This window comes from Pelodiscus sinensis, chromosome 11 (genome assembly GCF_052426305.1).
Source record: "Pelodiscus sinensis isolate ZL-2025 chromosome 11, ASM5242630v1, whole genome shotgun sequence".
In the NCBI taxonomy this organism is placed as follows: Eukaryota; Metazoa; Chordata; order Testudines; family Trionychidae; genus Pelodiscus; species Pelodiscus sinensis.
This window is the reverse complement of record NC_143062.1, coordinates 25,095,860-25,113,637: the sequence shown is the minus strand read 5'-3', so window position 1 is coordinate 25,113,637 and position 17,778 is coordinate 25,095,860. Positions and strand designations below refer to the sequence as shown.

The 17,778-nt window shown below is 45.5% G+C and overlaps 1 protein-coding gene across 1 annotated transcript in view; it reads left to right on the top strand.

Annotated features, from left to right (window-relative positions):
* DNAH12 (dynein axonemal heavy chain 12) overlaps positions 1 to 17,778 on the top strand; it is a 235,155-nt gene that overhangs the window by 155,294 nt on the left and 62,083 nt on the right. The window contains exons 46-50 of the mRNA XM_089781364.1: positions 2,180 to 2,374; positions 14,093 to 14,226; positions 14,608 to 14,770; positions 16,410 to 16,490; positions 17,375 to 17,551. Of these exons, the coding sequence (XP_089637490.1) occupies positions 2,180 to 2,374; positions 14,093 to 14,226; positions 14,608 to 14,770; positions 16,410 to 16,490; positions 17,375 to 17,551 (750 nt within the window). The remainder of the gene's footprint in view (positions 1 to 2,179; positions 2,375 to 14,092; positions 14,227 to 14,607; positions 14,771 to 16,409; positions 16,491 to 17,374; positions 17,552 to 17,778) is intronic.

The window sequence follows — 17,778 nt, the reverse complement described above, 5'->3', positions numbered from 1 at the left end:
ACCTTGCAGCATGGTACCTAGTTGGCTAATGATTTTGAGATCCTTTGCTCTGACCAAGTAAAGAACGTTCTCATTCACAACAGAAAGCACAACACATGATCTACTTACCTTGCAAAGTGGACACAATTTACTTCTTGTTGTTCTTAGTGACGTATGGATCCTCAGGCAGTCCCCATCCATGTTATCCTAGACTATTTAATGCACCTGAAACAGAGTGGACTAACCTTGGCATCTCTTAGAGTTCATCTCGCAGCACTCTCAGCCTTTCGGCACCTGATTGATGGTGCATTGGTGTTTGCCCATCCTCTCACTAAGAGATTTCTTAAGGGCCTAATGAACATAGATCCACTCACATGAGCTCCCCCTCCCTTGTGGAGTCTAGACTTGGTCCTTTGGGCTCTTACAGAACCACCCTTTGAGCCCCTAGCTACGATTCCTCTCCAGACTCTTACAGTGAAGTTGGTCTTCTTCATAGTCATCACTTCCACACGATGAGCGAGTGAGATTTCAGCTCTGATGGCAGTACCTCCATATACCATCTTCAACAGAGACAGTGTGATCCTCAGACATCACCTGGCATTCATCCCTAAGGTGTCCTCAGAATTCCACCTTAATGAACTAGTGGTGCTAACTGCTTTTTTCCCAAAACCTCATGCATCGCCACGTGAGACAGTCTTGCACACACTTGACGTCCGTAGGGCCTTAACCTTTTACATAGAATGCACTAAGACTCTTAGGAAGACAGATTAATAATCTCCCTTGCTGAACGCTCTGACTGGGAGCCCTTGTCTTCACAGCGTATTTCCAGCATTATTGTTTCATGCATCACCCAATGCTATGCTGCACGAAACGTGCCACTCCCACAACGCCCTAGAGCTCACTCTGCAAGGGCAGCAGCTACCTCCACCGCTTTCCTAAAGGGTGTCTCTCTTTCTGATATTTGTAGGGCAGCCACTTGGGCTTTTCATGACACGTTTGCCAAACATTACGCCATTCAACGAAATGGCTCCCGGATACCTTTGTGGCATCTGCTGTCCTTTCTTCCATTAATAAATAAGTAGCCTCTGATCCCCACCTTCCTTTCCATGGCTGAGTACTGCTACTCAGTCACCTACAGTGGAGCACCCACAGGGATATCACTCGAAGAAGAAAGTGAAGTTACTCACCTTGGTGCAGTAACTGTCGTTCTTCGAGATGTGTCCCCCCGTGGGTGCTCCACTACGCAGCTGCCACCCTGCTTTGGAGTCTGTTTCTCTTTATTGCAGGTCAGAGGAACTGGTTGGGACAGGATCACGCAGCGCGGGAGAATGCAAGTGCCGCGAGATGCCCTGCTGCACATGCGCGGTCTGGTTGGGTACAGCTTTGAACGTCTCCATCCTGCAGTGCTGGGGCAAGCCCAGCACTTACAGTGGAGCACCCACGGGGACACACATCTCGAAGAACAACAGTTACTGCACCAAGGTGAATAACTTTGCTTTTTTGTAAATGAATAAATGTGTTATGTTTGTTTATCTGGAAACTTGAATCCTTCTCTAGCTGTAGGTAATTATTACACATCTTTTAAATGAAAATTTTTGAGTATTGCTTTCAAAAATGCTTTCAGTAAGTTCTTTATTTCTATTAAATGAAGTTTAGGAAATGTAGATTAGATAAGAAAGAACATGTATTTTACTATAATAAATGTCCTTATAATGAGGGTAATAATTTGTACAATCTGTTTATATCTTGTTCATGTTTTTTGTAAGTGGTGAAATATTGATTTTAATAGACTTGTAGTTACTAATAAAAGGCTAACGTACTTTATTGCCTGAGAAGGTTCCATTTCAAATTTTAATTTTCAGAATGTGATTTATAACTTGCACATAAAGAGAGAGACACTTTTTAATCAGATTAATCTTTATCCTGACCTAGAATACTATATTAGTCAAACAAGCAGAAAATTATTTCTAGAATAGTGATGGCAGAATTGCAGGTAAAGACTAGGGTGCCAGCCACAAATATTATTTGGTTATTCTATTTTTCTAATTTTATTTTATTTATTAGCAGGTTTTTTCTTGTTTTACCAATACTACATTTTAGATTTGATATTGTCTCAAAACGATTTAAATCATTTTAAAAGAAAGTTTTTAATGACAAGTTATTGATCATAAGCTTCCCCATCCCATTTATTATTCTTTAGGGTGTTCGTGCAATAGCTCAGGCTGGCAGTAAACATGAGGAACTCAGTCCCTTGGCCTTATTTGCCTACTTTGTGAACCACTGCAAAGAAAATCTCCATGTTGTGGTAGCATTCAGCCCGATCGGAGATGCTTTCCGCAATCGTCTGAGGCAATTCCCATCTCTCATCAACTGTTGTACTATTGATTGGTTCCAGGTGTGTAAAAATAGGTTGCTGCCTCAGCAACTAGGGGTTTGGTTTTCTAATAATATCTCTATTTTCATATGCTATTATGTTTCCCTTTCATCTTCTGGAAAGCAGGGCTCAATCTCTCTCAAAACCATTTAAAATATGTCATCCTAGTTTTGAGACACTATTTGATATTTCATCCTGTTAGAAGAAAAGCTGAAAAATCCCCCCTCTCTCCTATATATATATATATATATATATATATATATATATATATATATAAATTTCCTTGCCGGACGACAGAATGACATCATAACGTCATCTACATCCATATGCTGCTGCTCGCCTCTGCCTCTGTCTTCAGCCACTTGCTGTGGTTAGCCTCAGCGCTGTCCCCTCTAGGCATGGTCTGCTCCAGCTCTGGCTCCTGCTTCATGCCCTGGGAGGCTGCACCACCAGGGAGAAGCTGCTGGGGCTGGGTCCCCACTGCCATCCAAACCCACTCCCCCAGCTGCCCCGTGTCCCCTGGGGGAGCCACTGCTGCAGCTGGACACAGGTGAAAGGGTCCCTGCCTGGCGCAATCACCCGGTGGTGCTGTGGGCCTGGCCCTGGCGGAGCAAGAGTGCGGGAGCAGGCTGTGGGGGAGTGGGTCATGCCAGGTTTGCCCATTTTCAAAAGATGCTTCATGTGTAGGCTTTCCATCCCCATCTCTGACAGCCATGCACAATGCATTAGATGCATGGGGGAGGATATTATACCACAGAAATGCCACCACTGTAAGAAACTGTCTATGAGATCTCTGAAGGCATGGGACCTCCAACTAAAACTCCTCCTTATGGAGAGGTCTCTAAGACCAGCTTTGGAGTCCCATACACCACCACCTCAGAGATCTCCAATTGCAGCCTCAGATCAGGGTTCCTGCCTCCCTCCTCAGGTCCTTCCAAATAAAAAAAAAAACCTGCTAAGTGAAAGAGGCATATCTTGTTAGGCAGTGAACTCCCTTTAAAAAGAGTGTCTCCATGACCTAATCTGAACCTTACCTATAGTTCCTTGTGTTGTTTGTGGCATTGCCTGCCCCAAAGAGCAGGTAGATCCCTGTGTTATCCATCCAGGGCTCCACAGCGGGCCTGTTCCCTTGCTGACACAACAGAGGATGCTGGTGCTGCTGGAATTCACTCTGTGCCAGTTGTCTGTCTTCCTGCCCGTGTGCTCTGTCCCTTGCTGCTGCCTGCTGTGGGCCTGAGATCAAGTGACCACAAGTCTGGCTCTCTCAGGAACCCCACCAACATACAGTCTGCCTTGATACCAATGACTCCATCCTCGTCGGACTGACTGACACCAGGCACATACAGACAAGTCCCAAAGGGCTGCAGCTTCTAAACAATTATGCCCTGCAGTAGCCTTAATGGCTAAAAATGCTGTTGACAGTGATGCACACCACCACAGTGTTGGTACGTACAGAACTTGCAATACAGATTCTCACCGGGCCAGTAGCAATGATATGAGTCAGGTCTCATACCAACCCCAGTACTGACCACTGTGCCCTCTCATGTCTCATGAGGGCTTAGCAATATCCTCGTTACCTGGCACTCCTCTCTTCAGTACCAACAGCACATCCATGCTTCAGAGACCTAGCACGCGAATGTCTGCTTGTCTCAATACTTTGGACATTTGCAGAGCACTTGTGTTTTACCAAGAATGAATGAAACAGTTTAGACAATCTCCCAAACTTTTCCTTTCCATAGCAGAACACTTTAAGGTCAAGCTATCTCCAGTCAGAGACTTTCTAAGTGGATTGCAGCATGTATCAAACTCTGCTACTCATTAAATAATATTCCCCTTCCAAATTATATATACACTGTCTCTACCAGTGCAATACTCACCTCCACTGCATTTCTACAAAATGTTTCAATTACAGAAATATGCACATGGGCTTCAGGACACACGTTTATGAAAAATTATGCATTAGATAAATATGCCACTCAGGACACGCAGTTTAGCCTAGCCATACTCTGTATGGCCTATAGTCACCAGCCAAAACCCTGCCTTCCAGATACTCAGGGTACTGCTCCATAGTCGCCTACAGTGGAGCACCCACAGGGACACTCCTTGAAGAAGAAGAGGCAGATAGGCACCTTGTGCAGTAACTGATGTACTTCAAGATGGTTGTCCTTGTGTGTGCTCCACAACCCTTCCTCCTCCCCTCTACTTCGGAGTCTTAACATTTCTCTTCAGTAGAGAAGGAACAAAGGGACGGTTGATGATGTGTGCCAGTTGCATGCTTGCTACAAAGCAAGATGGCACCACACAAGCATGTCGGCGCCCAGGGTACTGCTGCTGAAAATATCCAATTATAAGTGCAGGGCACCAAAACATTTAGGGTATGTCTACACTGCCACCATAGTTCGAACTAGGGTGGCTAATGTAGGCATTCGAACTTGCAAATGAAGCCCGGGATTTAAATATCCCGGGCTTTATTTGCATGTTCCCGGACGCTGCCATTTTTAAATGCCCCGTAGTTGCAGGAGGAGTAACGGTAGTTCGAATTAGGAGCTTTAATTCGAACTACCTAGTTCGCGCCACGTGTAGTTGCGGGCAGTTAGTTCAAACTACGGGGCATTTAAAAATGGCAGCATCCGGGAACATGCAAATAAAGCCCGGGATATTTAAATCCTGGGCTTCATTTGCAAGTTCGAATGCCTACATTAGCCACCCTAGTTCGAACTAGGGTGTCAGTGTAGACATACCCTTACAGTGAGGCACTCAAAGGCACAACCATCTAGAACATCAGTTCTTCTTCGATTAGTGTCCCCGTGGGTGCTCCACTGTAGGTGAAGGGTTGCCCTGAGCCGCAGATCGGAGCTTTGTATAGCAGTTTCCCCTGTTGAGCCACGCATGCCCAGGAGGCATCTCGAGCCCTTCCCGCCTCCTGAGGAGCGTGACTCAACCCCCTCCCTTTCAGTTCCTCTTTAACCGCCCTCGTCAGCAGACGGAGAAGTCAGGAGCTCCCTGTCAGATTATCTGACTACTTTCCTCTTAGTTATTTAGGCATAGTTAGCTTCCCCTGTTTTATCCTAGTTACTCTTTCCTTGTTTCTTTATATAAAAAAAAAAAAAAACCTAGAAATAGGAAAAATAGAATTAATTAAATCCCCCCTCTCAGGGGGCTTGAACTTACCTCAGACCGGGACTCGGGTGAACCGGTTTTCTCCCGCCTGTCAAACAAGAAACACATAAAGACTTTAAAAAAAAAAGAAGAAGAAGTAGCAAAACCACATAAACTATAACAATTTAGAAGATAGGGGGAGAGAGCCTGCAATGTCTGGCTCCTCAGGGTTTAAAAAGTGCGGTCAATGCCGGGACCCAATGCCGGCTTCAGATGGCCACTCGGACTGCATACGGTGTTTGGGGGAGACTCACTCTCCCCACAACTGTACCCACTGCAATTCCCTGACGGCGAGAGCCAGAAAAGACCGTGAGCTCCGCCTCAGGATGATTTTATTTGAAAAAGCTCTACAGCCTGTGGGAGAACAATCTGCACCACGGCAAGAGCCTCCGCCGCCTTCCAGAAATGCCCCGAGACCCAGAGCCTCTCCATCCCGCTCTCTTCCAGCCTCTTCCTCTCCCAAACATAGAGGAGAGGCACACCAGGCTTGGAAGTCCCCTGCCACTAAGGCTTCGGGACAATCCTCCCACTCTGCACCGGTATCGGGGCGCTCAACAGCTGAGCGGCCCCGGGAGTGCTCTAAGCAGCCAGCACGGCATGAAAAGCCGGCGCCGCTTCAAACCGCGGTGCCGCTTGCAAGTGCGGCACCTCTTCCAGCCCCGGCGCTGCTTCAAGCCTCTGCAGCGCCGAAAGCCACACCACGGCTTAAAGCTGCGGTGCCTCTTAAAGTCACGGCACCGCAGCAAAACGATGGGCAGCCTCCGAAGCCTCTGGCAACAGCTGATGCTCCGCTGGTCCTCCCACAGCCAGACAAGCAGCCAGATGAGGTTCCTAGGGACCAGCCCCAACAAGAGACTGATCCATACAGTAGGCATCATTATCTGTGCCTGCCCTCTACTTCTTACTCTCCTGAGGGGTCTCCATCAAGGCAATCCCCTCCCAGGTCGATGTCACCGTTGTCTCTTCACAACGCTCCCCTTCCTGATGATGACCACCACACAGTCTATTCCTCGCGACATCCATCACCTGGGAGGGCTCGCTTTCACCATTATAGGGCTCCGCCACAACATGGCCCATGGCACCCATACTGGCCTTACCCACCTCCACCTTATCCACCGCAATGGGGACCGTGGGAACACTGGGAGCCATATGGACACCGCTCTCCACCTCGTTCCACTGCATCCTGGAGAAGTTTGCCTCGGCCACAACCCCTAACTCCAGCAAGTTTTTCGGAGGATGAGGTGGAACGAATCTCAAACAATGACTCAGATACTCATTCAGTAAATGTCACACACTCTGATGCCCTTGATGCACAACCAGAGGACACCGTAGTACCATCAGACACTGGAATGATTGACGATCTAAAACAGTTCCAAGAACTATTCAAGAGAGTAGCGACAAGCCAGAATGTCTCCCTGCAAGAGGTGCAGAAGAAACAATACCAATTGTTAAAGAATCTACATCCGACACTACAGGGCAAGATTGCCCTACCCATAGACGAGGCAATCATGGAGACCTCAGAAGATCTGTGGAAGACGCCTGCATCTATCCAACCAACTAACAGGAAAATTGACAGAAAGTACTTTGTCCCCTCAAAAGACAACGACTTTCTCTTCACTCACCCACAACCTAACTCACTAGTCATGGACTCAGTACAACAACAAGCGAAGTTTCCACAGTATAGGATGGGCAATTCAGACAAGGACCACAAAAAGTTGGACTCCTTTGGCAAGAAAGTATACTCCTCTTCAACCCTACAACTCAGAATATCAAATTACTCTGCTTTCTTAGCAAATCACAACTTTGACAACTACTCAAAACTGGGAGAACTAATGGCGCATCTCCCCGACTCCAAAAGACCCATCTTAAAATCAATAGTTCATGAGGGCCATATGATCGCCCGCGCCGCTCTCCAAATGGCAATGGACGTAGCTGACACTGCAGCCCGAGTTACAGCTACAGCGGTGGTGATGCATAGAGCTTCTTGGCTCCAGTCATCTGGAGTTCCATGTGAACTCCATCCCAAAGTGGAGGACTTGCCATTTGACAAACAAAAGCTATTTGCAGCCACTACGGACAAAATGCTCCACAACAGCAAAAATTCTAAGTCCACACTTCGCACACTAGGTATGGGCACGCCACCTTATAAACACAGGCGATACACCCCATATAATTCATATACCCGATATCGGTATGGACAATACAATCGACCACAGAGACCTTATGACGACAACAGACCAAGACAGTGAGGTCCCAGAAGGCGACCCAACCAAGCCCGCCCGCTAGCTAACCAACCATCTAAGCAGCAAATTTGAACATTTGGTTGAGGGTCTGCAAGACCTCCCGTTTGATCTCGCACCTCAACATGGCCATCTATTCATCCACCATTTGCGTGCCTTCCTCCCACAGTGGGGATCCATAACATCGGACCGCTGGGTCCTAGAGATAATTCGAGTGGGCTATACCATCCCTTTTATTTCTATCCCCCTACTCTTCCCCCTACCCCATCCCTTTTCAGGGACCACTCTCACGAAACCCTTCTAAAACAAGAAGTCAATCGGCTCCTTGTCATTGGGGCTATAGGAAGGGTACCCCGAGAGTTCCACGGGAGAGGGTTTTACTCGAACTATTTCCTGACCGAGAAAAGAACGGGGGGGGGCTGGAGACCTATATTGGATCTCCGCAAACTGAACAAATTTCTCAAGAGACAGCGTTTCAAGATGGTCACTCTTTCCGCAATCATTCCTGCACTAGATCGAGGGGACTGGTTCGCAGCCCTCGACCTCCAAGATGCCTATTTCCATGTAACCATCCACCCCGCCCACAGACGCTACCTACGCTTCACGTTGGGACTGGACCATTTCCAGTACAAGGTTCTTCCCTTCGGTCTCTCATCAGCTCCGAGGGTATTTTCGAAAGTACTGGCAGTTGTAACCGCATATCTCAGACGGCAGAACGTCATCATATTTCCCTATCTAGACGATTGCCTTCTAAAGGAATCCTCATATACCGAAACTGCCTCTATGATGCATACGACCACGGTCCTCCTCAGTCGTCTAGGCCTTCTAATCAACCAAGACAAATCAATTCTGCACCCGGTTCAAGATATAGAGTTCATTGGCGCACACCTGGACTCAGTTACAGCCCGGGCATACCTACCTCAACAATGCTTTGCAACCATGCAAAAAATTATAAACGGGATGCTCACAGTTCCTACCACCACAATACTCACATGCCTCCGACTAATGGGACACATGGCTTCCACCACCTACGTAGTCCACCACTGCACTTGCTCGTCTGCACTTTCGATGTTTCCAGCTCTGGATTGCAACAGTTTATATCCCATCACGACACCCTCGAAACAAAACGGTTACTATCCCACCAGACGTGCTCGCATCCTTACGATGGTGGATAGTGCCAAACAATCTTCTGGCGGGGGTTCCGTTCCAACAAATTGAACCCACTATTCAAATCACCACAGATGCTTCCCTGCTCGGCTGGGGGGCACATATGGACGGTCACGAAGTTCAACGCAGGTGGTCCCCAAACGAGACACTCTTACATAACAATCTCCTCGAATTGAGGGCAGTAAGAAATGCCTGTGCACACTTTGCCTCCGACATCGCCAATCACACAGTCCGCATTCTAACGGACAACATCTGCACGATGTTCTACATAAACAGACAGGGTGGAGCCCGCTCCCGCTCGCTATGCGCGGAGGCTATTTGCCTGTGGAATGCGTGTATCCGCAACCAAGTCACCCTTATAGCATCCTACCTGCCCGGAGTGAACAATACCAAAGCAGACTCCCTCAGCCAAAACTTCACCGCGGACCACGAATGGGAGTTACATACGGAGGTGGCAAACTCAATTTTCCACCAATGGGGATGGCCATTGATAGACCTCTTTGCTTCTACCCAGAACACCAAATGTCCCCAATTCTGCTCACGTGCGGGACTTGGCAAACACTCTCTGGGGGATGCCTTCCTAATCAAATGGTCAGCCCCCCTACACTATGCCTTTCCTCCCGTACCGCTCATCCCAAGAGTTCTGCACAAGATCCTGAGAGACAAAGCCCTAGTCATCCTGATTGCACCATCATAGTCTCGCCAAACCTGGTACCCATACCTTCACAGGCTAGTGGTCCAGCCACCCCACCCACTACCATACCAGATAGACCTACTATCTCAGGACGACGGCAGGATACTGCGTCCACAACTCAATACCCTGCATCTTCACGCATGGCTTCTCTCTGGTTCTCGGAGGTAGAAGAGTGCTGCTCCCAGCGAGTAAAAGACGTCCTCCTCCATAGCAGGAGACAATCTACTCGGAAAACTTACCAACAGAAATGGACACGTTTCTGTCACTGATGTCAGCGAGCCAAAGTGGAGCCCCATGCCTCACCACTAAATACCATCCTAGACTACATTCTGGAACTTAAAGCATCAGGACTGTCAATCTCCTCTCTAAGAGTACACCTCTCTGCAATAGCAGCATTTCATACCTCAGTAGACAGCTTCTCCATTTTTAACCATCCTATCACGAAGAGATTCCTCAAGGGTCTCCAGAATGTGTACCCACCACATAAGGCCCCACCCCCTCTGTGGGACCTAAATCTTGTTTTGAACTGCCTCACCAGACCTCCCTTTGAGCCACTGGCAACAGTACCACTTCCCTTCCTTTTTATGAAAGTCTGCTTCCTATTAGCCATTACCTCCGTCAGGAGGGTGAGCGAACTCGGAGCATTAATGTCAGAACCTCCTTACACAGTTTTCACAAAGGATAGGGTCATACTGAGACTCCACCCCATGTTTTTGCCAAAGATCTGTACAGAATTCCATCTCAACGAACTGATCGTATTACCTACCTTTTCCCCAAAACCGCATTCTTCGTACACAGACGCCAGCCTGCACACTCTGGACATCCGGAGGACTCTGGCCTCTTCCTAGAAAAAACAAAACCATTTCGTAAATCTGAAAGACTTTTTATCTCCATTGCTGAACGATCCAAAGGGACGAATCTCAAAGTGGATATCGACATGTATAATCAAATGCCACTCTCTGGGCAATAGACCACTACAACGCCCACCACGAGCACATTCTACTCAAGCCACGGCTGCTTCTACAGCCTTTCTGGGCAATGTCCCCTTAAGAGACATTTACCGAGCAGCAACATGGTCTTCAGACCATACTTTTGCGAAACACTACGCTATCCTTCCACAACTCAAGAGTGATTCAGCAGTTGCCACAGCAGTACTCTCTACCACTGCTAAACAATGACTCCGGCTCCCTCCAGCCTTACATTGAATACTGCTTTGTAGTCACCTACAGTGGAGCACCCACGGGGACACTACTCGAAGAAGAAAAGGGAGTTACTCACCTCGTGTAGTAACGAGTGATCTTCGAGATGTGTGTCCCCGTGGGTGCTCCACGACCCTCCCTACCTCTCCTCTGCTCGGAGTCAAAATTCTCGGGTGGAGACGAGGAACTGAAAGGGAGGGGGTTGAGTCACGCTCCTCAGGAGGCAGGAAGGGCTCGAGACGCCTCCTGGGCATGCGTGGCTCAACAGGGGAAACTGCTATACAAAGCTCCGATCTGCGGCTCAGGGCAACCCTTCACCTACAGTGGAGCACCCACGGGGACACACATCTCGAAGAACACTCGTTACTGCACAAGGTGAGTCACAACCAGGGCCATCCTTAGGCATAGGCAGAATAGGCAGTTGCTAGGGCACCAGTATTTCTGGGGCACCACTCTGCTGTGACTGATGTAAGCAGTGGAGCATGTGTAAGCATGGGCTAAACTATTGCTTACTCTCAGTCAGCTAAAAGGAGAGCTGCCGTGGGGGGTGCGTATGCTCACTCCAATTGTTTAGCTCTGCAATATAATTAACTGTTAACTATTCATATGTAAATACAGCTCATGCCAGGAGGGGGAAGGAATCCGAGGTGTGGTTATGTAAATCCAATTCAGCCAGGGCTTATGGAGGATCAGTGTTGGAATGGAATGTGGTGTATTGTAACTAATTTGGGGCTGTTGTGGGGGTCACAAATCATGCGACCCCTAAATGTGGGAACTGTAAAATATGATACCAGTGCTTGCAGGAGAGACACCATCATTGTAAGACATCTCAGAGGAACAAGCCTCCCCCTTGCCAGAGTTGAGTGAACTGAGTTGGGGTGGAAAGGGCTTGAGGGCTGAGTCGGCCTGCTTCATGCCTGCCAGGTGGGAGCTGAAAGACTGGCTCAACCTGCCCCTTTCCCTCTGGTTTTAAGGACAGACCTAAAGCAGACTCCATGAAGAGTCTTTTTGCTAGTCCAGTGGAAGCTGGAATCTTTTGCCAGCCTAGGTGATGGTTAAGGAGTTGAAATAACTAAGAGCTGCAAACACTGGTTTGGTCAGGAGCCAGACCCATTGCAGCCAGTGGAGTGGCTGGCGGGAATGACCGGCTGGCGAGAGTGGCCAGTGGACTACAGGGCTATGTCTACACTGGCAGCTTCTTGGGGTGTGTCTAGACTACATGCCTCCTTCGACGGAGGCATGTAGATTAGCCAGATCGGAAGAGGGAAATGAAGCCGCGATTAAAATAATCGCGGCTTCATTTAAATTTAAATGGCTGCCCCGATCTGCCGATCAGCTGTTTGTCGGCAGATCGGGGCAGTCTGGACGCGATGTGCCAACAAAGAAGCCTTTCTTCATCGGCACAGGTAAACCCGGTTTCACGAGGCTTACCTGTGCCGATGAAGAAAGGCTTCTTTGTCGGCGCGTCGCGTCCAGACTGCCCCGATCTGCCGACAAACAGCTGATCGGCAGATCGGGGCAGCCATTTAAATTTAAATGAAGCCGCGATTATTTTAATCGCGGCTTCATTTCCCTCTTCCGATCTGGCTAATCTACATGCCTCCGTCGAAGGAGGCATGTAGTCTAGACACACCCTTGCACAAGAACAGCTGTTCTTCCACAAAAACTTGCTGGCTGTCTACATTGCACGAGCGTTCTTCCAGAAGTAAATTTACAGTACAGCATTGGAAAACAGGGCTTCTTCCGGAAGAGTTATTCCTCTCCCCATGAGGAATAAGCCCTCTTACGCAAGAGCTCTTCCAGAAAAGGCCCGTGTAGACAGGCAACATTAATTCTTCTTCGAGTGGCCCCATGGGTGCTCCACTCTAGGTGTTGGGTCCCGTCCCGGCACTGCAGCTTGGATAATTTTCATAGCCGTGCTCCACCAGCCCGCGCATGCTCGCTCCTTCAAAGCACCGTTCGCGCCTTTGATCAGCCGCGCGCAGCCTGGCAACCGTCAGTTCCTCTCAACCGCCTCAGGTCGCGGTCGGATCTCCCTGTGTTCTCATATCTATTTTCTCAGTAACGCTATTAGTTAATTTTTTTCAGTGTAAATAGTTACACTTAGTGTTAGTCATGTTCCTGTTCTACAGTTTCTATTGATCTTTAAAAAAAAAAAAAAATTTTCTCTTCAAATCAATTTCTTCAACTGCTACGGCTAAGTGCTAAAGAACAATGGTTACAGTACAGCATTGGAAAACAGGGCTTCTTCCGGAAGAGTTATTCCTCTCCCCATGAGGAATAAGACCTCTTACACAAGAGCTCTTCCAGAAGAGGCCAGTGTAGACAGGCAACATGAATTTCTTGCACAAGAAGCCCGTATGGTTAAAATGGCCATCAGAACTTTCTTGCCCAAGAGAGCGTCTATGCTGCCATGGATGCTCTTATGCAAAAGCACATGGCAGTGTAGACGCTTTCTTGTGGAAGAGTTTTTGCACAAGAACTCTTCCACAAAAGAGTTGTTGCGCAATAACCCACCAGTATAGACATAGCCCTAGATATTGAACCCGGCCCTGGTTGCTGCCAGGCCTACCCAGCGGAAGGGTTACACATGTAACAGCAGGGCTGGGTCCTAGAGAGGGCTGAATGCACTGTCTGCAGCACAGTTGGAGGGAGGGGGATTGGCTGCCAGGGTCTCTGGGAAGGGAAGGAGAGGAGGTAGGAGTGGAAGAGCAAGTCAGGCATAGAGGCACCATAAATCCTAAGGACGGCCCTGGTAACAACCTCGTATGCCAAACCATGGAAGGTCAATATTGTCTATCGGCATTATCTACACTTCTACTGCTTACTCAGCTCTTAGAAGACATTTAGGGATTAATTAGAGCTAAATAACAGTACAGAACACTGAGAGCCAGCAGTGGTGGCTGTAAACAAACTTTATGGGATTGCAGGAAACTTGGCCACATCCATGATAACTGGACATCTGGCTAACTAAAATTATGCTGGTCCACAAATATTACTGGACCAGAGAATGCCAGACTAGAGAGATTCAACCTGTAGAACTGAAACTTAGATAATTACTTTTAATTGATACAGGCAATAATCATTACAAATAGTGTTATCAGCAATTAAACTACAGCTAGCTGTATTGGTTAGCCCATTAAGCCACTTCTTGAGATATACTGTGTTGGACCCATTATAGAAACTGCTTGTTATGAAGTGTAAAAATTATGCTTTTGCACAAATTATGAGAGGTAACACCTAAATTTTATGTTCTCCCTCTCCCCCCCTTTTTTTTCAGCCATGGCCTGAAGATGCTCTTGAACGTGTAGCTAATAAATTCTTAGAAACACTTCAGCTCACAGACAATGAACGGCAAGAAGTGGTGCCCATCTGTAAACACTTCCATACTTCAGTTTTATCACTCTCTGAAAAGTTAGTTTTGTATATTTTTTAAAAATAGGTTAATATTTTATATAAATAAAGTTTTAAGGAGGACAAGATTAGATTTTTTATGCTATAAGAAGTGATTAAAATGAAAAATAATTTAAAATTAAAAATAATATGTAGATTTGAGGTTAGATAGCATTTGTTAATTAAGGTTATTAGGTGATGAACTAAATTACTTAATGAGGTAGTTTAGTCACTATCATTACTAATCATTTCTGTACTGTGAATTTATACATTTGATGAACTGTACAAGTTTAGCACATGCTTGAGTGTGATATTTTTATTCTTGAAACAAAGAGATCATTCTGTTGTCACATTTTGTTTTCCATCCCTTTGTAGTTAAAAAGATTATATTTTTTCCCATAGATTCTTGGAAACACTGAGGCGACATAATTATGTTACTCCTACTTCTTATCTTGAACTTATTGCTGCCTTCCAACAACTTTTAACTCAAAAACGGGATACTGTGATGAAAGCCAAAAAGGGTTATACTAATGGACTAGACAAACTAGCTTTTGCTGAATCTCAGGTGAGTAGAAGCGCATGTTGGAACAGGCAGAAATTGAACTCAGAAATACATCTATATAGACAAGTCAAAAGCAGAACCACAAATAAAAACCTTAAAATTTCCAGTGTGGGAGCTAAATTCCAATTGCTGTATCTAAAACAACTTCTGTGGTTTTATTTTGGATTAAGAAATAGTTTATGTAGCTCAAATGCTTGTCTCATTCACCAACAAAAGTTGGTCCAGTAAAAGATATCACCTTACCCATCTTATCTCTCTAAAAATAGTAGGAGCTCTTACAACATTTTCACAATTCTGGTTGTCTTTTGGGAAGTAACCAGTAATATATCCACAGCAAGACATTTCCTGGCATATCTGACTATAATATAAGCCATTGTAAACTGTTTGTTCTTGGCATTTATCAGCATCCTGGTTATGACTCCTCATGGAGATTTTCTCAGTAATGTCCACAAAAATATTTTTATTCCAGTGTCTGTCCAGAAGAGTTTACTGAGCTGATGCTTCTCTCTAGATCAGGGCTACTCAACTTTGGAAGCTCTAGGGGCCACAATAATACTTTCAGCACATGCCAAGGGCCGCAACTTAAGTGTGGTTACACATACACACACACACACACCTTCTTTCACATTCACACGCATGAATACAAAGCACTTCGCACAATGTCCCAGCACTCCCAGCACCTCCTCCCCTGGGGGCTAGAAACGCCGACACCCTGTACCCATCTGTTGCAGCCAGCCTGCCTGATTGCATCTTTCAGTGCTCATCCCGCCTAGGAAACACTTCACTGTTGTGGAGCGTATTCCCAGTGGAGGCAATGTTCAAGGGATCCCACCCAGGGGCCACGTGTAAACCCAAACTGCACCACAGGCCACAAACAAACAGGCTGCGGGCAGCATGTTGAGTAGCCCTGTTCTAGATGGTGAGATTGAGGGTCTCAACACTCTCCAAATGATTGCTTAAGGCATGCTTATAAGGCTTCTCCAAGGCTAAATTGGCAGTGACCTTGGAGCTTTTTCACTTTTCTGTGCAGTGTGTGGGTGTGGATCAATTGCCAGGATTATCTGAGTATATATCAATTAATTATTTCCTTGCTGTTGTACTGCTGCACCTCAACCTTTCTTGTTGTCTGCTTGGGGCATGGTGCAGTCTTTTGTGAGCTGTAATACTTTGCCTAATTTCAGTTGTTGGATTTAGTATGTGCTTGTATGGATGTGACTCGAAACCATAGGGCTACAGGATTGAGCGCTATAATCTTAATCTTTCTGCAGTGTTTTCTTTGTTTTGATATAAAAGGCTTGCTTAAATTATTAAAATAAATATCATTAGATGAAATCCTGATGTTTAAAGTCAATGGAAGTTTTTCTCTTGATTTAAATGTGACCAAGATTTCACCCACTGTTCTTATATTTAATAATTTTATTTATAATACTGATGTTTCTCTAATTTTTAAACCACAGGTTCTTGTCACTAATTTTCTAGCCTATTTTCAGAGAATATAATCAATTTATGTGGTGTTCTTTTAAATATATTAGCCATATTTGATTTTACATTGTATTTAAATGTTAAACTTTCCACTTATTATTTGCTATGTGTTTAGCATTTACTGCTATTGTGATAATTTTATAAGGAAATGTCTATGTAGGTTGGTGAAATGAAGCAAGAACTAGTTGATCTGCAACCCAAACTGGAGGAGGCTAAAGTGGATAATGCAAATATGATGAAGGTAGAGATAAGCAAAGATATTGTTCAATAATAAAATACATAATTTGTTTCATTTATAATGACTATATGATTATTTTAATTACCAACTATCATGTTGATAAGGGTTTCCAGGAAATCTGGGGAAGTAAGGCCCAGCAGAATGTAAAGCTGTTTCCCATAATGGTACCCAAAGGGGGAGAAAAGACAAAAACAATCAGCAAGAATGAATCCCCTGGGGATTACCTTGCTATAAGTTATGATAAAAGGAAGCTGCATGCCAAATTGGGTGGTCCTAGATCTTACCATTTAAGAGGAACACGAACAAACATACAGACAGACATACAGATGCTCACTCACAGACACACAGACTCTCTCAAATATATAGCAGATTATCATCATTGATTGTATTGTGGCATAAAAAATGTTTCTCTGGAATCTGGACCTTTATTATACTTTGACTAAAAAATTTGGACTGTGACCAGAAAAATTGACTACACCTGGTTCTACACAGACACTGTATCTTCCTAAACCAGTATAAGTCCTACAGTTCTCATGAAGGTGGGGTTAATAATGCTGGTGTAGAGAGCCATGCAAATTATCAGGACTAAGGCTATAGTGTAGACCCTATCATAGCTGCTATAACTGGGAATTTACTCATATAGGTCCACAGAGATTTTATGTTACTCTTACAGAATTCCCATTAACTGTAGATCTTTCCAGTTTATTTTGAGAAAATAATTCTTTATGCAGGTCAATTAACAACTTTAATATTAGTCTACTGAACTAGACAAAGAAGTAAACCAGGATTATTTTATAGATGGTCTACGTCATAGCCCCAGATAGTTGATTGATTAAACATCATTTAGTGGAAAGTTTGGTGAATTCTGCTCATGAGTGATTTTTTAGATTATAGAAAGGGAGTCTGCAGAAGTGGAAGCAAAAAGCAGAACTGTGAAAATAGATGAAGAGATTGCTACAGAAAAAGCAGCAGAAGCCCAGGAACTGAAGAATGAGTGTGAGAGTGACCTGGCGGAGGCAATTCCTGCGCTAGAGGCAGCACTTTCTGCACTTGACACTCTTAAGGCAAGCTACATTTTAAAAATGTCACTCTAAATAATTACTTATTATTTCTATGAACTTTGAGATATTAGCCATTATGGAGAAAACAAGAAAAGGTTTGAGAAAGGTTAAAGTTCTCAGTTATAGAGTGCTTATTCATGTCTATTCCAACTAGGTATGTGGGCACCTCGTGCACAGTTGTCAGAAGGCTTTTCCCCTAGCACAACCCATTTGGTCGGCAGTGGACCACT